The 18,733-nt window shown below is 40.8% G+C and overlaps 1 protein-coding gene across 1 annotated transcript in view; it reads left to right on the top strand.

Annotated features, from left to right (window-relative positions):
* Positions 1-18,733, top strand: part of EXPH5 (exophilin 5) — a 91,084-nt gene that overhangs the window by 59,767 nt on the left and 12,584 nt on the right. Inside the window, exons 3-4 of the mRNA XM_006899048.1 lie at positions 2,408-2,570; positions 13,464-13,512. Of these exons, the coding sequence (XP_006899110.1) occupies positions 2,408-2,570; positions 13,464-13,512 (212 nt within the window). The remainder of the gene's footprint in view (positions 1-2,407; positions 2,571-13,463; positions 13,513-18,733) is intronic.

Raw genomic sequence — 18,733 nt, 5'->3', positions numbered from 1 at the left:
GGCCTAATGGTAAGGAGCTCCACTGTCAACCCAAAGGCACAAGGTTTGGAGCCAATAGCTGCTCCGTGGGAGAAAGTTGGATGATCTCTCATACAATTTACTCCCTCTGAAAACCCACAGGAGAGTCAGCTATGAGTTGGTTCCAACTTGACTGCATATAACAACATCATTTAAAAAACACTCAGAGTTTGAATTTTTTTTTTTTTAACTAATCAGGAGTGGCATCCACTTCCAAAATAGCATGCCTCCGGAAACTCTAAACTTTGATAAATGTCAATAGTTGTAGAGGGGCTTCAGGCCTTTTGTTTATAGGGTTGATATGAGTCGTGCTTGACTCGAAGACAATCAACAACAACAACAATCTCATAAATGTCATGGTGACTTTTCCCTTACCTTAAATTACCTTCTAATATTTATACACTTAGAGTTTATAAGCATATTACAGTATTATGAATTTTATATTTGTTGATGTTGCCTTGGAATTTTTAAATACATGTTGTTGTTGTTATGTGCTGTCGAGTCACTTGCGACTCATAGCAACCCTATGTACAACAGCCCTAAACTCTGCTCTGTCCTGTGCCAATTGCACTGTCTCTGACGCTCCCATCCCGATTATCCCAGTCACTGAATCAATCTACCTCATAGAGGGCCTTCCCCTCCTGCACTGTCCCTCCACCCTCCCAAGCATGATGTCCTTCTCCAAGGACCGGTCTCTCCTCACAACATGTCCAAAGTATGTTAGACAGAGCCTCAGAATCCTTGCCTCCAAGGAGCCACCCGGTTTATCCCTTTCCAGGACAAATCTGTTTGTTTTCCTAGCAGTCCATGGTATTCTCAATACTCTTCTCTAGCACCACAGCTCAAAAGCATCAATTCTCCTTCTATCCTCCTTGGTCATTGTCCAACTCTCTGATGCATAACAAGTGATTGCAAAGACCATGGCCTGTATCAGACACACCTTAGTCTCCAGAGAGACACCATTGCTCTTCAGTACTTTGGAGAGGTCCCTAACAGCAGACTTTCCCATGGCAATGCGCGTTTTAATTTCCTGGCTGCTGGTTCCAAGACTGTTGACTGTGGAGCCAAGCAAACTAAAGCTGTGTACAATCTCAATCTCTTCACCATCCATCCTGATGCTGCCAATTGGTCCAGTGGTGAGAATCTTTGTCTTCTTGACATTGAGCCTCAATCCATATTGTGGGCTACAGTACTGAAAACAAATCCTATGTTTAAGTACATATATAGCAATATATATGAAGCATATGAAAAGTCTGGAAATAAAAATACAGATTTTAAAATCTATATGAAATGTAGATTTTATAACTATACATACATATTTTATATATGTACATATATATAAAGATGAGCAGTCTCCACCTGTGTGATTTATAGCCACTAAAAACTTGCTGGAAGGTCAGCTATGAGTTAGTTTTGACTCTAAGGCAGTTAAGTTTATATATATATATATGGAGAAAGAGAGTTTTCTATGAGTGAGAACAAGTTATATGTGTATATAAATTGTCATTGTTGTCAAGAGCTGTCGAGCTGATAAATTGATTCTGACTCATAGTGTCCCTCATGTGACAGAGAACTCCAGCGTGGGCTTCCCTTGGCTGTAGTCTATATGGAAGCCCATCACCAGATCTTTCTCCATGGAAACATCCACTAGGTTAGACTTGTTCCATCAATCTTTCATTTCACCGACAAGCACTTAACCATCATGCCATTAAGGCTCACTACACGAACATAAATCCATGTAAACAGAGATAGTTTAGGGAAGGGATTGTTGCTGTTGTTGTTGTGTACCATTGAGTTGGAACTGACCCACAGCTGACTCCAGTGGGTTTTCAGAGGCAATAATTGCACAAGAGATTGGCCATCCTCCCACGGAGCAGCTGATGGATTCCAACTGTTTAGCTTCGGTATTGCAGTGCAGCTTCTTGCTGCTAGGCCACCAGTACTCTCCAGGGAAGGAACTAAGAAATAGTAAATTGGTTTCTCCCCTTTACTTTCCTTGGTACCTATCACCGTGGCTTTAAAGTATCAAGATTTAAAACTTCTGCAGGACAAGGTGGGTAAGGTCCACCTGAATTTTGGAGGGGCATGAGGGACAGGTGTTGAGAATGATTGACACAGCTGGTATGATGGAGGGCCCTCCCTCACAATTGTGTCCCTCCGTGCACAACGCAGGTTCTCACTACCATCTGTGAGACTTTTCTCTAGCTCTGATGAGCCATTGTAGCACCAATCTGCTGGAGATGCAACCTCCACCCTCCTTGGTTTCTGAGCTCTTCAGGTGGAGATGCCTGCTAACTTTCTAGATAGGACAGGTGGACAGAGGGGAGCATAAGTGAAGGACCTAGGAAAAAAATATAATGATGCACAATGCTTATGATTTCTCTTTTAGAGCCTGTGGATTTACAAACATCAAGAGCTAAAAATGTACCCAACCCCAAAGCCCCAGCATCCTTTTCTTCTCGGCTGAACTTCAGATCTTCCTTTGCTTCCCTGTTCTCATTCAGAAAATCTGGAAAGGAGTCCTTAAAGCTCCCAACCCTCCCGCAGAAAAGGTGAGCTTGACTCAACAACCATGTGACAGCTAGTTAGTTACAAAGCATCAGCAGCCTGCCTTGTGCTCAGAAAGTTTAATGTTTGTTCTTAGAATTTAACTTCCGATAGGAACGGAAAAATCAGAACCTAGTTTACACAGTGACCAAGTCCTTGTGAAGTTGAAACTTGTCTTACCTGAAACTCAACTTCTAAAGAACTACAGAGGTAGGTTCCAGGAGGGGCGTTTGGTGAACAATGGGTTAAACATTGGGAAATAGTTATTAACAGTTTCTTTACCAAACTGGGAGGCTGGTCCAGGTAGATGGATTTAAATCAAAACCATGGGGCGGAGAAATTTATGTCCGTGGTAAAAGAGAAAATGTGAAGACTAACTAATATCTTTATGTGGACATTAAACTAGAGTAAATATGAGAGGAGCAAAAGAATAATTGGATTCTCAAACAGAAGAGCAAAAAATTATCAGCACCTCCAGAAACATTGAGGGCAACTATTACAACATGGGTGCCTCGAAGTTAACCCTAAGGTGAAAAGGAAGTTTGTCAGCATTTGAAGCATAGCTCCAGGAGGTTCCCAGTTCAGAACTGTTTTGAATCAGTTCATCTTGTTTCATTATGTTGCTAGATTGCTTTGTGAAAAACAAGCAAGGCTTGCTGGCCTGCAATTGAGCTGACTGCTCAATATTTTCTGCACCTCTTCCTGGTTGCAAAGCTTCCCCACCCTCTTTGAGGTGTTGGCTTGGCACGTGACGCGTTCTGTGTGCCGGCAAACCATTAAGTGCATTGCAGCCTTGAAGAAAAGGTGTCGGAGGTCACTGTCGCTGAAAAACAGCAGCGGGAGCAGCTGGTGGCATTTGTGATGAGGCTCCAGAACTTTGAGAATAGAGCACTGGCCTCTCCTTTTGAGTGGATGGAAAGTCTTTTTACTTCTAGCTTTCACCTGAGACGGATTTTGTCCTTGGTGAAATAATGAAGCGTTGAAAACAAACCAAAAAACCAACCACCCACACTCAGTATAGGTTTATGAAGTTCTTCCTTCCAGAATCACGTGCAAAGGAGATACCCTTCAAATAGGTGAGTTGCTTTTCTTTGTAAAAATATTTGAAAGGCTAATAGTTCTTTCATTTGGGACATTTGAAATTAAGGAGTATTTCCCTTCCAAAGAAAAGAGATATTCATAATGTGTGTGAGAGTCGGGAGTGGAGATTTCATTTGTGTTCTTCATTCAGGCAGAGTTTTATGTAGCTGAACAGTTTAACACTAGCAAACTAGAAAAAGTTGAGAAACCTGTTACCTCTATAGGCAAGTCGCTTCCCAGCTTACATTGCAAGTTACTGCAAAAACGGATCAAAGGAGATAAATGATCTGTAATCTTCATTCTGGATGTCATGTGTTTTCATTATAGACTAAATTAGAGAAGGGGGGGGGAAATTGCAAACTCTAGCAACTGTCTTCTCTGTTAAACCAAAATGACTTGTAACTCTCATTTAGGCAGATAGCCACATGGCCTAAAGCATATAACACAGTGTGTGTTGCCGCAAAGATTTTTCCCATTTATGTATATCTTTCTGTGTGCATGCCTTTATCTTTATCATTTTTTAAAAATTTGACATGTGATCAATGCATTTCCCTTTCAAAACGTTGTTGTTAAGTGCCGTCAAGTCTCAGATGACTCATAGTGGCCCTATGAACGAAAGACCTGAACACTTGTATAACTTTAGGACATATAATATTCCTTTTAGCATTATATCAGCTGTAGTATTTAGTCATTTTGCTGACAATATAATGAAGGTTCTTGGTCTTGGCTCCTAAGAAGTTTCGGAAGATAAAAGTATGTTCTTTTTGTTTTTAAATTTGAATGTGACCTAATATGTAGATCTAAATCCTGAATGAGTATGTGCTGGTGGTGCAGAAGGTTGCTTTTGGGGGTTTATTTTATGAGTAGTGTTGTACATACAGTGTTTGCTTTTGTTGTTGCTATTGTGTGCTCTTGGGTTGAAACCTGACTTCCCTGACCTCGCAGGGGATTTTCAGAACCTGTAAATCCCATAGGAGGAGACTGCCTCTTTCTCCCTCAACAGAGCAATTCCTTACCATTAAGCCACACGAGCCCCCTGGCATTACGGCAGGTAATCTAAACTGCCTATCATATAAGAGGCTTTCTAGTTTTGAAAGACCCTTCTTTCTTATCTAAGAAAGTTCTAGTCTTACACTTGAAATCTTCAAAATACAAAATCTGATTTTGTAGTCACTCCTTGACTGTGAGCACACCAGGCAGGACTGACAGAGGGCCTGGAGGGGACCCATTCATCATGAGGGACTGACAGAGGGCCTGGAGGGGACTCATTCATCCTGACTCAGCCACCAGTCGGGTTGCTACTTGCTGTAGCAGTCAAGGACTTGACTTGGTCACGCATACTTCTCTGGAGAGCAAGTCAGCAAAGCAGTTTACAAGACCTTTTGCAAATAGAGAAAAAAAGAATCAGCCTCTACAAGCAAAAGATAGACTCTGTTCAGCCCTGAAAGCCTTGATGAGTTTCTTTCCTTTTATGCTACAGTTTAACTTAAGAATAACCCTCTATAGTGGGTGACCTTCCCCAGGAAAAAAAGGGACTTCATTTTATTTCACAAGGTGTACTTGTCCACATTGTGACATCAGCTCAGCCGATGAAAGTCTGTGCTGGGCTAAAGTGCTGATTTGCTACAGTCAATGGAGAAAAAGCAGGAGAGTACAGTGAATTTGTGAATTTAGGAAAAGATACAATTCTTACCATTTCCATTCCAAATATTATTTGGTCCTCCTCTGCTTTCATGGTTCTAGAGGCTAGAAGTCTCTGTGCTTCCCAAATAAGGTCACTATGATTTTAATCAGGTTTGTAAACAAGTGAACTGTACTCTCTGTAGCCTTAATGCCAACCTCAAGAGGGGAGAAAAAGGAAAAATTGTTATGTTCTGATTTATTTATTGCTAGTCAGTTTTGACAATTCAGAAAATTATACAGAGAGTGCATTTAGTTTTCTCCCAGCATTTTCCTGTAAATCTTGTGTCCTGTGTCCTATGAGAAGGGTTATAGAGTCTGGGCCTGTGCTGCTCAGCTTCTGGGACAGAATCTTAGCAACTCTGTCATCTCACTAAAGAATCTCAATGATGCATATTTATTAAGCTAACCAACTAGTCAACTGCTAACCAAAAGGTCAGTGGTTTGAACCCACTAACGGCTCCAAAGAGGTGATAGTTCTGCTCTTCTGTCCTGTAGAATCATTCATGGAATCAGCTCATTAGCACGGGGATGTGTTTAGTTACTGTCTCTTAAATTCCTTCCCATCTCAAACACTCATTGTCATCAAATTGGAACACGGCTGTAAATCACATGGGAGAAGAGTGCCCAACTTTTCTACTCAGAGCTTTTGGTGGATTTGAACCACCGGAGAGGTGACAGCCTTTGGGCTAGTAACACAGCTCCGTATAGACTGCGCCACCAGAGCTATCAGGAGTGCATGTCGTGAGCTTTTAATGGCAGCATCCTGGCTACTGTTGTCTTCTCTAGTTGATCTTTCCTATCCCAGGCCTCATTTATACCATTGATACACTCTCCACCATGCATGGGTGACATATGTGGTCATTCTGTTCCATATTCCACCATGACGTCACCTCTTCATGAAGGCCACGTACCTTCACGTCCACACAGCTTCTCAAAGCTGAACAGTCCTATACTATCAGTTTATTGTGGAGGGGTTTGGCATGTAGCTTTTGTTTTCCGTTCTTTCCTTTTTTGCAATCCCAGAGTCTGGGGCAGCATGAAAGTCCAGGGGAACTAGTGTAGAAATAATAGATGGGTAACATGAAAGTACAGCCAGGGTGCTCCTTAGAGGCGAGGATAGCAAAGCTTCATCGCATATATTTGGGGCATGTTTTCAGAAGGGACCAGTTCTTGGAAAAAGACATCATGCTTGGTGAAGTGGAGGAGGGTCAGCAAAAGAGAAGAAGAGCCTCAGTGACAGGGACTGACAGTGACTGTAACAGTAGGGATGGCATGAGATAGGGCAGGGTTCGGATCCATTGTTCATTGATTTCTAATAGTCAGATTTGACTCTGTGGCACCGGACAACAACACTATTCACAATGTGGAATTTCAAATTGCCTCTAGTTTTGATGCTTAGCATGGTGTTTGCCATCTGTTGAGCACTCCCTTCAGATTTGAGACTAGATATTGACAGCTACTCTGTTGAAGAGGGACACCATACTTGGAAGAGTGGAGGGACAGCGCAGGAGATGAAGACCCTGGATGAGATGGACTGACTCAGTGACTGAGGTCATGAGGGTAGATGTGTCAGAAACAATAAGGTTGGCTCAAGATAGAGCAGGGTTCAGAGCGCTGTTGTATGTAGGGTTGCTATGAGTCACAAGTGACTCAACACAACCTGTTGGAGTGAGGTTACGCATGTCCACTATGATGCTTTAGGGACACTTTCTTCCCATGAGATAACAGAAAGCCTAGATGGATCCATCTACCTGCTCTTTGGAGCAGGTACACAACTGATTTATAACATATGTACAATTTAGACAATACAACTGCAACTGTGGTTTTATCAGCAAAAAGTCAGATATTATTTTGGAGAGTTTAAAAAGGCAGATTGTGGGATTTTTTTCCCCCTTGAGTGTTTTTTTCCTCTCTTTCCTTAGGAAGCCTTTATTAGTTTACTAGTATACTGCCATCATAAATTGCTGCAAACTGAATGGTTTAAAACAGCAGAGTTTATTCTTTCATAGTTCTGGAAATTGGACGTTTTTTATTCAATAGAATCACATACCTTTTTGAGCTTCTGGGAGTGGGGAGAATCTGATTTTTGCCTCTTCCAGCTTCTGGTGACCATATGCATGTTTTAGTGTGGTCACATCACTCCTCTTTCTGCCCTCATGGTTGGTGTTGGATGCATGGTCCAGCCTGGACAATCCAGGACAATCTCCTCATCCCAGGATCCTTGATATCATTATTTTGTCTATCACCCTCACTAATTAAAGATCATGTGCACAGGTTCTGAGGATTAAATGTTAATGCATCTTGGTTGAGGGGGGCACCATTCCACCTCTTTCAGGGGCCAATGCACCCATTGAAGGAAACAGGAATTAGAAGAATCTTTATGGAGGAGAAGACAGAGTAAGCAAGATTCTCCTCTGGAAATGTTCCTCTCATGATCCTGAGTATAGTTGGATTATGGTACAGTAAGGAAGAGCTCAGGTGGCACGGTGATTAAAGCACTTGACTGTTGACTAAAAGGTTAGTTGATGGCTTTAATCTACTAGCTGCTCTGTGGAGAAGGTGTAGCAGTCAGCTTCCTTAGAGATTTACAGGCTTGGAAACTCCTCCAGGCTGACTGTGGGGGTTTGAGTAGGTATTGATGTGATGTTAGTGTGTTTGGGGATGGTGGGAGTAGCAGTAAGCAAGACAAGGGGAGTGACGGTGTTTCTTCCTGGGTGACCCATAGTTTCTAATTGATCTGGTTATTTATGAGGATCACACCAGCAATTTTTAAAATAATAATGAATTTTCAGGTTCCAGCTTGTTGAGGTTCTGATTTAGAAGGTTTGACAGAAGACAGAAGAAGCTGGTTTTCTGGAGAAGAGTATTGAATATACTATGGACTGCTAAGAGAATGAAAATGTTCATCCTAGAGAGGGTTAAACCAGGCTGCTCCTTGGAGGCAAGGATTCTGAAGCTTTGTCTGACATACTTGGGACATATTGCAAGGAGGGACCAGTCCCTGGAGAGGGACATCATGCTTGGGAGAGTGGAGGAACAGCGCAGGAGAGAAAGACCCTTGATGAGATGGATGGATTCAGTCACTGGGATAATGAAGTATATCAGAGACAATAAGATTGACAAGGGATAGAGCAGGGTTTAGGATTATTGTACATAAGGATGCAATGAGTCACAGATGACTCGACAGCACATAACAACAAAAGGAACTGCATTGCCAACCTGAAGGCTCCTGGTTCAAATCCACGAGCCTTTCTTCTCTATGGGAGAAAGGTGAACATTCTCTGTGAGATATACTCCCTCTGAAAACATGCTGGAGGGTCAGCTATGAGTCAGTTCTGACTCAATGGTAAACAACAACACCACCACAATAAGTGTTTTGATGTTTCTTTACATTTGGGAACCACCACAGCTTGGATCTTTACTGTTCTACCCTTGGAGAGTTCCAAGATTCCTGGCATGGGTGAAAGTAGCCAGAGTGACACTTTTTTTCATTTATCTCAGGCTTTCCACCCCCGCCCCCAAGTCTTATTCTGTATCAGACACTGTATTTAGCTGGAGATAAAATCTTGACAATAAAGCAGAGTCTGTGCCCCAGAGGACCTTACTGTCTTGTAAAGAACACCAGATTGCTGCCTGTAATTGGGCAGGGTGTTCCACAGGACTAGGAAATGGCAGTCATATCATGATCTCATAGATTGGTATATTTTCATGACAATTATCCAGTTAAAGGGGTCTGAGGAAGGGATGCTGTTTAGCATTCACACAGGAACACTATATGGACTAACTGCACTCTGAAAACCAGGAGAGTGAACTGGTGATCATGTTTCATTGTGGTAGATGCTGTGGTTGGCCATAATAGCCTACCAGAGAAACATGTAGGAAGAGTCAATCTTTGAAGTACAAAAATGAGTTTGCAAGGCACCAGACATGAGGAAGGGCATGAGCAAAGGTGCAGAGACTGGAGCAAGCGTGAATTTATCTAGGTCACTGAAGTCCAGAGATAAAAGATAAAGACTGATAAGACACAGAGTAGGAAACATTGGCAGAGCTCAGAATGTGGGCACCTAATATGTAATGCACTGTTAAGGAATTCAGACTGAATCTTGCAGGCTATAAGGAGCAGTTAGTCAGTTTTATTATACAAAATATTATTATTATTATTTTTATTATTATTATTATACATTATGTTTTTGTTGTTGTTATGTGTCATTGAGTCACTTGCGACTCATAGTGACCCTATGTACAAGAACTCTAAAAGCTGTTCTATCCTATGCCAATCTAGCCATCTCAAACGCACTTATTCCCACTGCTCCAGTCACAGATTTGATCCATCTCATCGAAGGTCTTCCTCTCCTTCGCCGTCCCTCCACTCTGCCAAACATGATGTCCCTCTCCAAGGACCAGTCCCTCCTTGCAACATGCCCAAAGTATGTCAGATGAAGCTTCAGAATCCTTGACTCCAAGGAGCATTCTGCCTTCACCTTCTCCAGGACAAACCTGTTTGCTCTCCTAGCAGTCCATGGTATACTCAACACTCATCTTCAGCACCACAGCTCAAAGGCATCAATTCTCTTTCTATCAACCCTATTCACTGCCCAACTCTCTGATGCATAGCATGTAATTGCAAAGACTATAGCCTGGATCAGGTGCACCTTAGTCTCCAGTCTGACGTCATTGCTCTTTGGTACTATTGGGAGGTCCTTCACAGCTGACTTTCCCATTGCCATTCGTCTCCTGATTTCCTGGCTGCTGTTACCAACAGTGTTGAATGTGGAGCCAAGTAAACTAAAACTGTTAACTATCTCAATCTCTTCATCATCCATACTGATGCTGCCAATTGGCCCAGTGGTGAGAATCTTTGTTTTCTTGATGTTGAGCTTCAGTCCATATAGAAGGCTGTAGTCCTTGATCTTCTGCAGCAAGCACTTCAGGCCTCCTCAGTTTCAGCAAGCAGTGTTGTGTCATCTGCATAACGTATGCTGTTAATGATTCTCCCACCAATCGTGATGCCACATTCCTCTTCATATTTATGTACTATACATAATAATATTATTTCTTATAATTTATTATACATAATAATCTTATACATGATTATACATAATAATAATAAAAAATCAGGGGGGGAAATCACTCAAAATCTTCAGACATAGACAAACATGAGTATTTTGCTCTATTTGCATGTGCACATGATGCAAGCATAGGTATATATTGTATTAACTGATAATTTTTTAATAGAAAAGTGACATAATCAGGGGGGTTTTAATTTGAAAGAGGACATTACCATAATGATTTTCACCTATGAAAAGGCATCCTCCCAAGAAACATTTGGCAGTGTCTACAGTGGTAAGAAGTTTCGCTGTCAACCCAAAGGCATGTGGTTCAAATCCACTGGTTGCTCCCCAGGACAAAGAGGAGCCGTCTCCTTCTGTGCAATTAACTGCCTCTAAAAACATGCTAGAGAATCAGGCTTGGCTCAGTTCTGACTCGATGGTAGTCAACAGCAAAGACATTATGGGTTCGTGAGTGGAGCGGGAATGCTCCTTGTTATCTACTGAGTAGAGCAGAGCTGTGCTGCTGAGCACCTGTCAGTGCCCAGGACAGAGATAACACAAAGGAATTATCCAGCCCAAATTGTCCATAGTGCCGAGGCTGAGAAAACTTTGCTCACGCTTCCCACAAAGACTAAACGAAGCAAAACTAGATCCATAGAGACCAGATTGTTGAGACCAATGCAGGAAGAGTGAAGATGGCAGAGATGGGGAGATGTGTGGCAAGTTTAGTCTAGAGTCATGACAGCTTGGTAATTAGTTGTAGATGAAGAAGAATGGCATGGGCTCTTCATTCTGACTTGGGAAATTAGTTGGAGGGTAGATGGAGACAATAGGAGAAAGAGCGAATGTGATGAGAATAAAAATGAAGGCATTCATCCATTTATGCAACAAATACTTCTTGAGGAATTCTATAGACATCACTCAGCCAGGCCTTAAGAATAGAGAGGGGCACGCAGATACAGTCCATGACCTCATGAGTGTCAGTGTTGTGAGGATACTTAAAAGGAAGCAGAAAGAAAAGTGCTAAAATAAGGAAGTCCATATGCTATTGTTGTTGATTGCCGTTGAGACGAGCATGACTCATAGAAACTGTATGAACAAAAGACCTAAAGCCTTTCTATAACTACCGGTGTTTATCAAGGATCATAGTTTCCAGAGGCAATACCCTACCCTTTTTTTGTGTGTATAGGATATAGGAACACTCAAAAAAGGGTAAGTATCCCAGGCTAGATCTCTCAGAGAAAGGGGCATTTGTAATGATTCTTAAGGAATGAGATTGTTATCTAAGTAAAGATGTGGGGTTTTTTTCATACTCGGAGGTGAGCCAAATTCATTATGGCAGTAGACTCCAGAAAGGTGAGATATGAGGATTGAAAGTGTTCAGAATTAGCACATAAAGAGCAAGAAAAATAGAGAGAAGGATTTGGTCGTTAACTGAGCACAAATAGGAGTCACTAAAATATTAAGTAGGGAAGAAGCATGTTCAGTTTAAACTGATTACTGTGAATTGCAGTGGATGGGTTGGATTGGGACAAAATCTGGAGACAGAGGATTATAGTAGTAATGACTGGAATTAGACTAAAGACATGGAGGTTTGGAAGGATTTGAGGGGCATCTTGGAAGATGGCCATTGTTGATCTACTTCCAAAAAAGTCTTCAGATGCATAGTTCTATCCTGACATACACAGAGTTACCATGAGTTGAAATCAACTCAACAGCAACAGTGAAACCAGAATTTCAGATTTCTTTCTTCCAAAGCCTTCAAAATAATGCCTCGCATGTGTGAGAAATGCAGATTTTTAAAGGTAGGTGGAAAAGAAGGGTAAGAGTAAAAATAAGGGTTTAACTTCTATTCTTAGTAAATCTTATATTTCAGAGTAATATTAAAAAAACTCTGATATTAAGTTCAATTTATTTAAAATGTGAGTTTAAAATATATAATTCATAGGGATATTTTAAAAATATAAAATTGTTTGGCCTTTCATGTTTTGTTTTGCTTTTGTGAATCATCAAATAGCTATGAGTTTGGAAGAGGGACAACAATGCCTTGTCACTTTGGGCTGATCTGACCTAGAGCCCTAAATTGACACTTTAATTCCCTTGCATGTCCTCTCAGTCCTTGACGGGATCTGATGTCATCTGTTGCTCTAGGCAACTGTGTTCTGTTTACTTGTGTGCTGCACTTAAAGCTGCAGAACCCTTAGCATAAGATTATAAAGATTTTAAAATAAGATTTAAAAATCCAAAATATGTCTCAACCTTGGCCCTATCTCTTGTTTTACATCATTTCTCTGAGTCTAAGAGCCACAACATGAATAATAAAAGCAGACTTGTTCTCTTCCAATATGGTTTCAAAATAAGAAGAAGCCTCTTTATCAAATTCAACATCTTGAAGCTACTTTGAAGAGTGTGAGTTTGTTTGGGTTATTTGTTTAATCTATTCTTGAGTTAATATCTCATTAAAATAAAAATATAAATATGTGGAAACAGAAATGGTATTTTCAGATTGCAGTAAGGACATACTCGTTAAGGAGGGTTCTGGATTTAGATAGTCTACACTCACCTTCTAGTTCATCTTCTAACTGTGTTACTAACAGTACCTCCCTCACAGGGATATAAGAGTACTAAACTGATGCCCAGAGCGCTTGAGAACAGTGCCTGACTTACATTCACTATCTAACAATATAACTATTTTTTATTGGTTTTTCTTCTGTAAATTTGTTCTGTCTGAATGACAAAGATGCATTGCTTCTGATAGGCAAAGGCTTTTTATTTTTTTTCTTTTTAACAGTGTATTGTTGTTGTAATTGTTAATTGTCTTTGAGTCAAGCACGACTCATAGAGACCCTGTGAACAAAAGGCATGAAGCTCCTCTACAACTATTGACATATATCAACATTCATAGAATTTCCAGAGGCATGTTATTTAGGAAGTGGATGCCACTCCTGCAAAATTGTCTTCCTACAGAGCATTTAACATGTACCATTTAAAGATATCAGGGTGTTAAAGCAAGGTACCCTTGATTTTCCCTCTAGTAAAATTTAGTCCTTTTTTCAGAGAAATGATTTCCAATTCTTTCCACAGATGCGATGGCCTTGCAGGACCTTCTGTGTCTGTGAGGGAGAGTGCTGGGGTAAGTAACCAGAGACCTAAAGGTTGCCAAATGGCTACTTGGTAAGGAATTCAAAATGTATGCTAACTATTTAAATAAGATTCCCTGTAGTTCCATTTTAAATTTACAAGTAAGTGCCTGTAGAGTCCAAAGTTTCCCAGCTGTCATTGGTTTCCAATTGTCTCTGGTACTAAAATGCTCACACAGGAGACTCTGCCAGGAAGAAACGAGACAATAGTGTTTCCACACACGCCATCAGTGGTATCTCTTATACATCACCTCGCAACTCCTGTATGACCCAATATGGTTGGGGAGCTGTAGAGGGATGGATGGAAGGAAGAGGAGAGAAGCTACCATATTTGCTCTTGTGTTTCTGGGCTGGGCCCTTTCTACAGTTTCCTCCCACAGAGAGTTACAACTTCGGGAACCTGATGAGAGGCACCATAAGTCAGAGTCCACTCGTTGCCAATGGGTTTGGTTTTGAGACATGGAAGATTTTTTTATAGTAATAGTTATCTTAAAAATGAGAGAGATAATAATGAAATTACAGTCTCAGCAAAGGGTTCCACATGGCAGGCCAACTTTCATGATTCACAGACGTCCTGTCCCCTTCCCTCAGCTGGAAATGGTCACAAATGCCATGTGGATGCTTGCCAATATTTGAACTAACGAATTACCCATCACATGATCAGCAGCCTGGCAGGAGGAGTGTGAAGACAATCCTAGTACTATATGGGAATTTGTGCAAGTTTATTGGATGGCCTTCCACTCAAGAAAGAAGAAAGCTACTATTTAAATATTTGCATAAATTTATATAGAGCAAATGAGTTCAGAAGACATAGAATTTTTTTAACTCTAAAGGAAATCTTTAGATTCTTTCAAATAAATGTCTCTAAGATTTCTCACCTTGAACACTATTCACCTTTGGAACCTTATAATTCTTTGCTGTGGAGGCTAGCCTGTACATTGTAGGAGGGTTAGCATTCCTGACCTCTAATTACTAGATGCCAAAAGCACCCTCACCCAGTTGTGACCATGTAAAAAATGCCCCCAGACAATGACTCAGATGAGAACAACCTACTGAAAATAGGACCCAAAGTCAGTGTAGTTGCCATCTTTGAAAATAAAGGCAAAACATATGACCCTGGCCACTTGATCCCTCCTGACCTCTGAACAAATACTGGTTGGGCCAGCTGTTAGACCATACCTCCGTACGCACTGTACTCATTGTCTGGGGATGGTGTGAGTTTCCTGAAACATAGATTGTATCACCTGGGTGCCCCCACCGTCTGGAACACACGAAGCCCTCAGTAATTGAAAGTAGAAATGAATGCATGGTTTTAAGCCACAAAGTAGACTGGTGGATGTGATCTTTGTGGGAAAGCAGATACAAAACAAATACAGAAACACCCTGAAAAATTAGTCTGTTGACTTTACCAAGGGAGTTGATAACATCACTGAGTTTGGGCTCAAACTCCGACAGCTGTTCTGCAGGTTTGGCTGCCCTGGGAAGTTCTCAAATATCCTGAGGTTACTCTCTGACAGAAGCTTTGTTTGCCTAGTCATGTCAGAATTGCAGATAATATTGAGAGAATGAGTTCAAGTTGTATAAAAGGCCACATCTTCACAGCCTATTTTATGTTCTATGAGAATGTTAACAGATTCTGATAGCCTTCCCCACCCCCCCACCCCAAATTCTGGCTTCTAATCCCAGGAGAAAACTTTCCAACTCATTAGCCTTCAAGGGTCAACAGGAACCCTCCAGGAAATACTGCAGAACCTCAAAAGCACAGTATTAAGTGAAAAATAAGGGCTTCCTAAGTTACAGACACTGTTCTAAAATGCTATACATCTTTTCATTCCCTTAATCCACATAGCAAACGTATGAAGTGTAATTATTCTTTTCACCCAACAGAGAAAGAAACCAAGGCCCAAAAAAGGAACTTATTTAGTGTTGTGCAGCTAGTAAGGAACCAAGCCCAGATTTGAACCAGTTGAGTGTTAAGGTACTTAAGCATAATAGTATGAGGCACAATAATGTAAATTTTCAATGTGTCTTGGTTTTTGTAATAATCTTCACTAGAAAGCTCATGTATATAGTTGTCAACCTTGGTATGTTTAAATCAATCTATAATTATATGCAAAGAAGCCCTGGTGGCATAATGCTTAACATATCAGGCTGGTAACCAAAAGCCTAGCAGTTCAAAAACACCTGTGGTTCCACAGGAGAAAGACGGGTAGTCTCCTTTTGTAAAAGAGTTAGCACCTCAGAAAATGGAAGGAATTCTATTTCCATCTTTGGATAAGGATAATTCTTTCTATCTCTTCACATGAGCCCTCAGTTTGTATACTTTGCAGAGTAGTTATTTGGATATTAAAATGGTTAAAACAAAACTTGGTAATCTTTTAGTTAGATGTATCTGTACTCACACTGGAACTACAGGTGGGAAAGAATGGATTTATAAGATCCATGATAATTGCTATTAGCACAAAGATTTGGAGGAGCAGTGTACTGTAAAAAGGATGCACTTTGGATTTTAAAACAGTTCACTTTAGTTCATCGGATTTCATAAATGCTTAGTCAGATTTTTTGTTACCTTTTATTGATATCTCACTGTGCTTATGTTTTGCCTCTGATACCTGTTCACCTCTTGATTATAGTTAACTCATAGCTGACCCTCCATTGGCTTTTCAGAGGCAGTAAATCACATGGGAGGGGGTTGCCCACCCTTCCAAGGGCATCTGTTGGATTTGAACCATATTCCTCTTGATTGCAGCACCACTTCTTATCATTAGGCCACCAGAGTTCCCTTGATCAGTGTATTAAATTATTACAATGACCAATAAATTGTTATGTTTTTCTTCTTTATTAATAAACTTCTTTTGTGTATATTAAATTATAACTTGTCCAAAGAGCTGAAAACCACAAGTCAAGTAACTTTGAGTAGGACTTTTATAGAATCTTATGGAAGAATCTTGATCAAAAGGGAGAAATGTAGAACTAAATTTCAAATTCTTGTGAGCTCTAGACTTTCTGGAGCTATGGAGGCTGAATAAACCCCTGAAACTACTGCCCTGAGATAATCCTTCAATTTAAATAAAAAATATTTTCTGAACTCTTCCAAAGTCTAAACTATAATTTAGCTTTACTAAGGTATATCTGCCTTGAACATTGTGCTCTTTCAAAATCTATCTCTATGAGAGCAAACTGACAGTAATAGATAAAAACTTTGAAGGCAGTGAGTTTGTTATAATGGAAAAGAAACAACTCAAAGAATGGTGAAAATGATTGTACAACTTGAATGTAACTATGATCACTGAAGTGTACTGGTAGAAACTGTTGCATTTTTTTATTATTATGTTGTGTATATTCTGAGCCACAACAGCAAAATTTAAAAGAAAAGAGGACTGACCTAGACCTTGAGAAAGACAACAAGCAGGAATGAAAACACTGGATTGTGACGCATATGGTAGAGTCAGATAACTCTATAATGGAGAAGTTGGGGGTTATGGGCAAATGAAACAGTTGTCTTTAGTCATAAAGGGTAGATGAAGTATAATGGTGAATGAACATCAAGTGGAAAAGGAAAACTTGGGAAGAGAGAGACTCAAGAGGCCAGAGCTGGGTGAGTTGAAAACAGAAAAAAGAGACTGAAGAGGGCAGTGCCTGCAGCTCTTGTTCAGGGACGGGTTAAAGTGGAGTCATGCAAGCTACAAAGCCAGTGGGACCAAAGAAATGCAAATGTTGTTTTGGCAAAAGAAAGTGAAGGTGTGGTACAGCGTCATTCCCCCAAGGATATAAAGACATATTAAAACTTGAAAGTAGGGCAGTGATTTGATTTAAGGAAATCAAGATAAGCATGTGCTGATAAAGAAGGAAGGCGCTCTGCTGGCTCAGTGGTAAGGAATTGTATCAAATTCAGCTTGATGGTACATAACAACAACAAGAAGAAAGAAAGGAGAACAACTTTAGTTCTAAATTACTGTTCCATGCCGTTGAGTTAGGCCCATTCGTAGCTGATATTCCAGTGGCTTTTCAGAGGCTGGAACTCACACAGGAGAAGATTGCTCATCTTTTTCTCATGGAGCAACCAGTGGATTCAAACACCCTACCTTTGGATTGGCAGTGCAACTCCTTACAGCTAGGCCACCAGAGACCCCAGGCATGCTTTTCTAAATTTATCTAATCACAAGTCTTAAGATCAATTGCATGCTCCAGCTCAATGGGCCCCCTGGTGGAATAGTTACAATGTTGTTATTGTTGTTATATGCCATCGAGTCACTTGTGAATCATAGTGACCCTATATACAAGAACCCTAAACCCTGCTCTATCCTGAGCCAACCTTATTGTCTCTGACACACCTGCCTCCACTACCCCAGTCAATGAATCAAACCATCTCATCAAGGATCTTCCTCTCCTGCGCTGTCCCTCCACCCTACCAAGTATGATGTCTCTCTCCAAGGACTGGTCCCTTCCTTGCAACATGCCCAAAGTATGTCAGACAAAGCCTCAGCATCCTTGCTTCCAAGGAACATCCTGGTTTCACCCTATCTGGGATGAACTTGTTTGTTCTCCTGGCAGTCCAAGGTATATTCAATACTCTTCTTCAGTACCACAACTCAAAAGCATGAATTCTCTTTCTATCATCCCTACTCATTTATCCAGCTATCTGAAGCTTAGCAGATAATTGTGAAGACTATGGCCTGGATCAGGCACACCTTAGCCTCCAGACTGACATAATTGTTCTTCAGTACTCTGGAGAGGTCCTTGACAGCAGACTTTCCCCAATACCATTCATCTTTTCATTTCCTGCCTGCTGGTACCATGATTGTGGAGACAAGCAAATTAAAGCTGTTGACAATTTCAATCTCTTCACCATCTATCATGATGCTGCTAATTGGCCCAGTGGTGAGATTCTTTGCTTTCTTGATGTTGAGCTTCAATTAATACCAAAGGCTGCAGTTGACATTTTGCAGCAAGTGCTTCAGATCCTCCTCAGTTTCAGCAGGCAGTGTCGTGTCATCTCCATAAAGCAAATTATTGATGAATTTTCCTCCAATCCTGATGCCACATTTCTCCTTATAGAACCCAGCCTCCCGGATGATCTGTTCTGCATATAGATTGAAAAGGTATGGAACTAGGACACATCCTTGGTGTACAGCCTTCCTGATTTTTAACCATGCAGTGTTTGCTTGCTCTGTTCTGATGTCTGCCTCCTGGTCCAAGTATAGATTTTGCATA

This window comes from Elephantulus edwardii, unplaced genomic scaffold, assembly GCF_000299155.1.
Source record: "Elephantulus edwardii isolate Elephantulus edwardi_28Jun2011 unplaced genomic scaffold, EleEdw1.0 scaffold00245, whole genome shotgun sequence".
NCBI lineage: Eukaryota > Metazoa > Chordata > Mammalia > Macroscelidea > Macroscelididae > Elephantulus > Elephantulus edwardii.
Note: the sequence above shows the minus strand (reverse complement) of the source record. Positions and strands in the feature narration are given on the sequence as shown.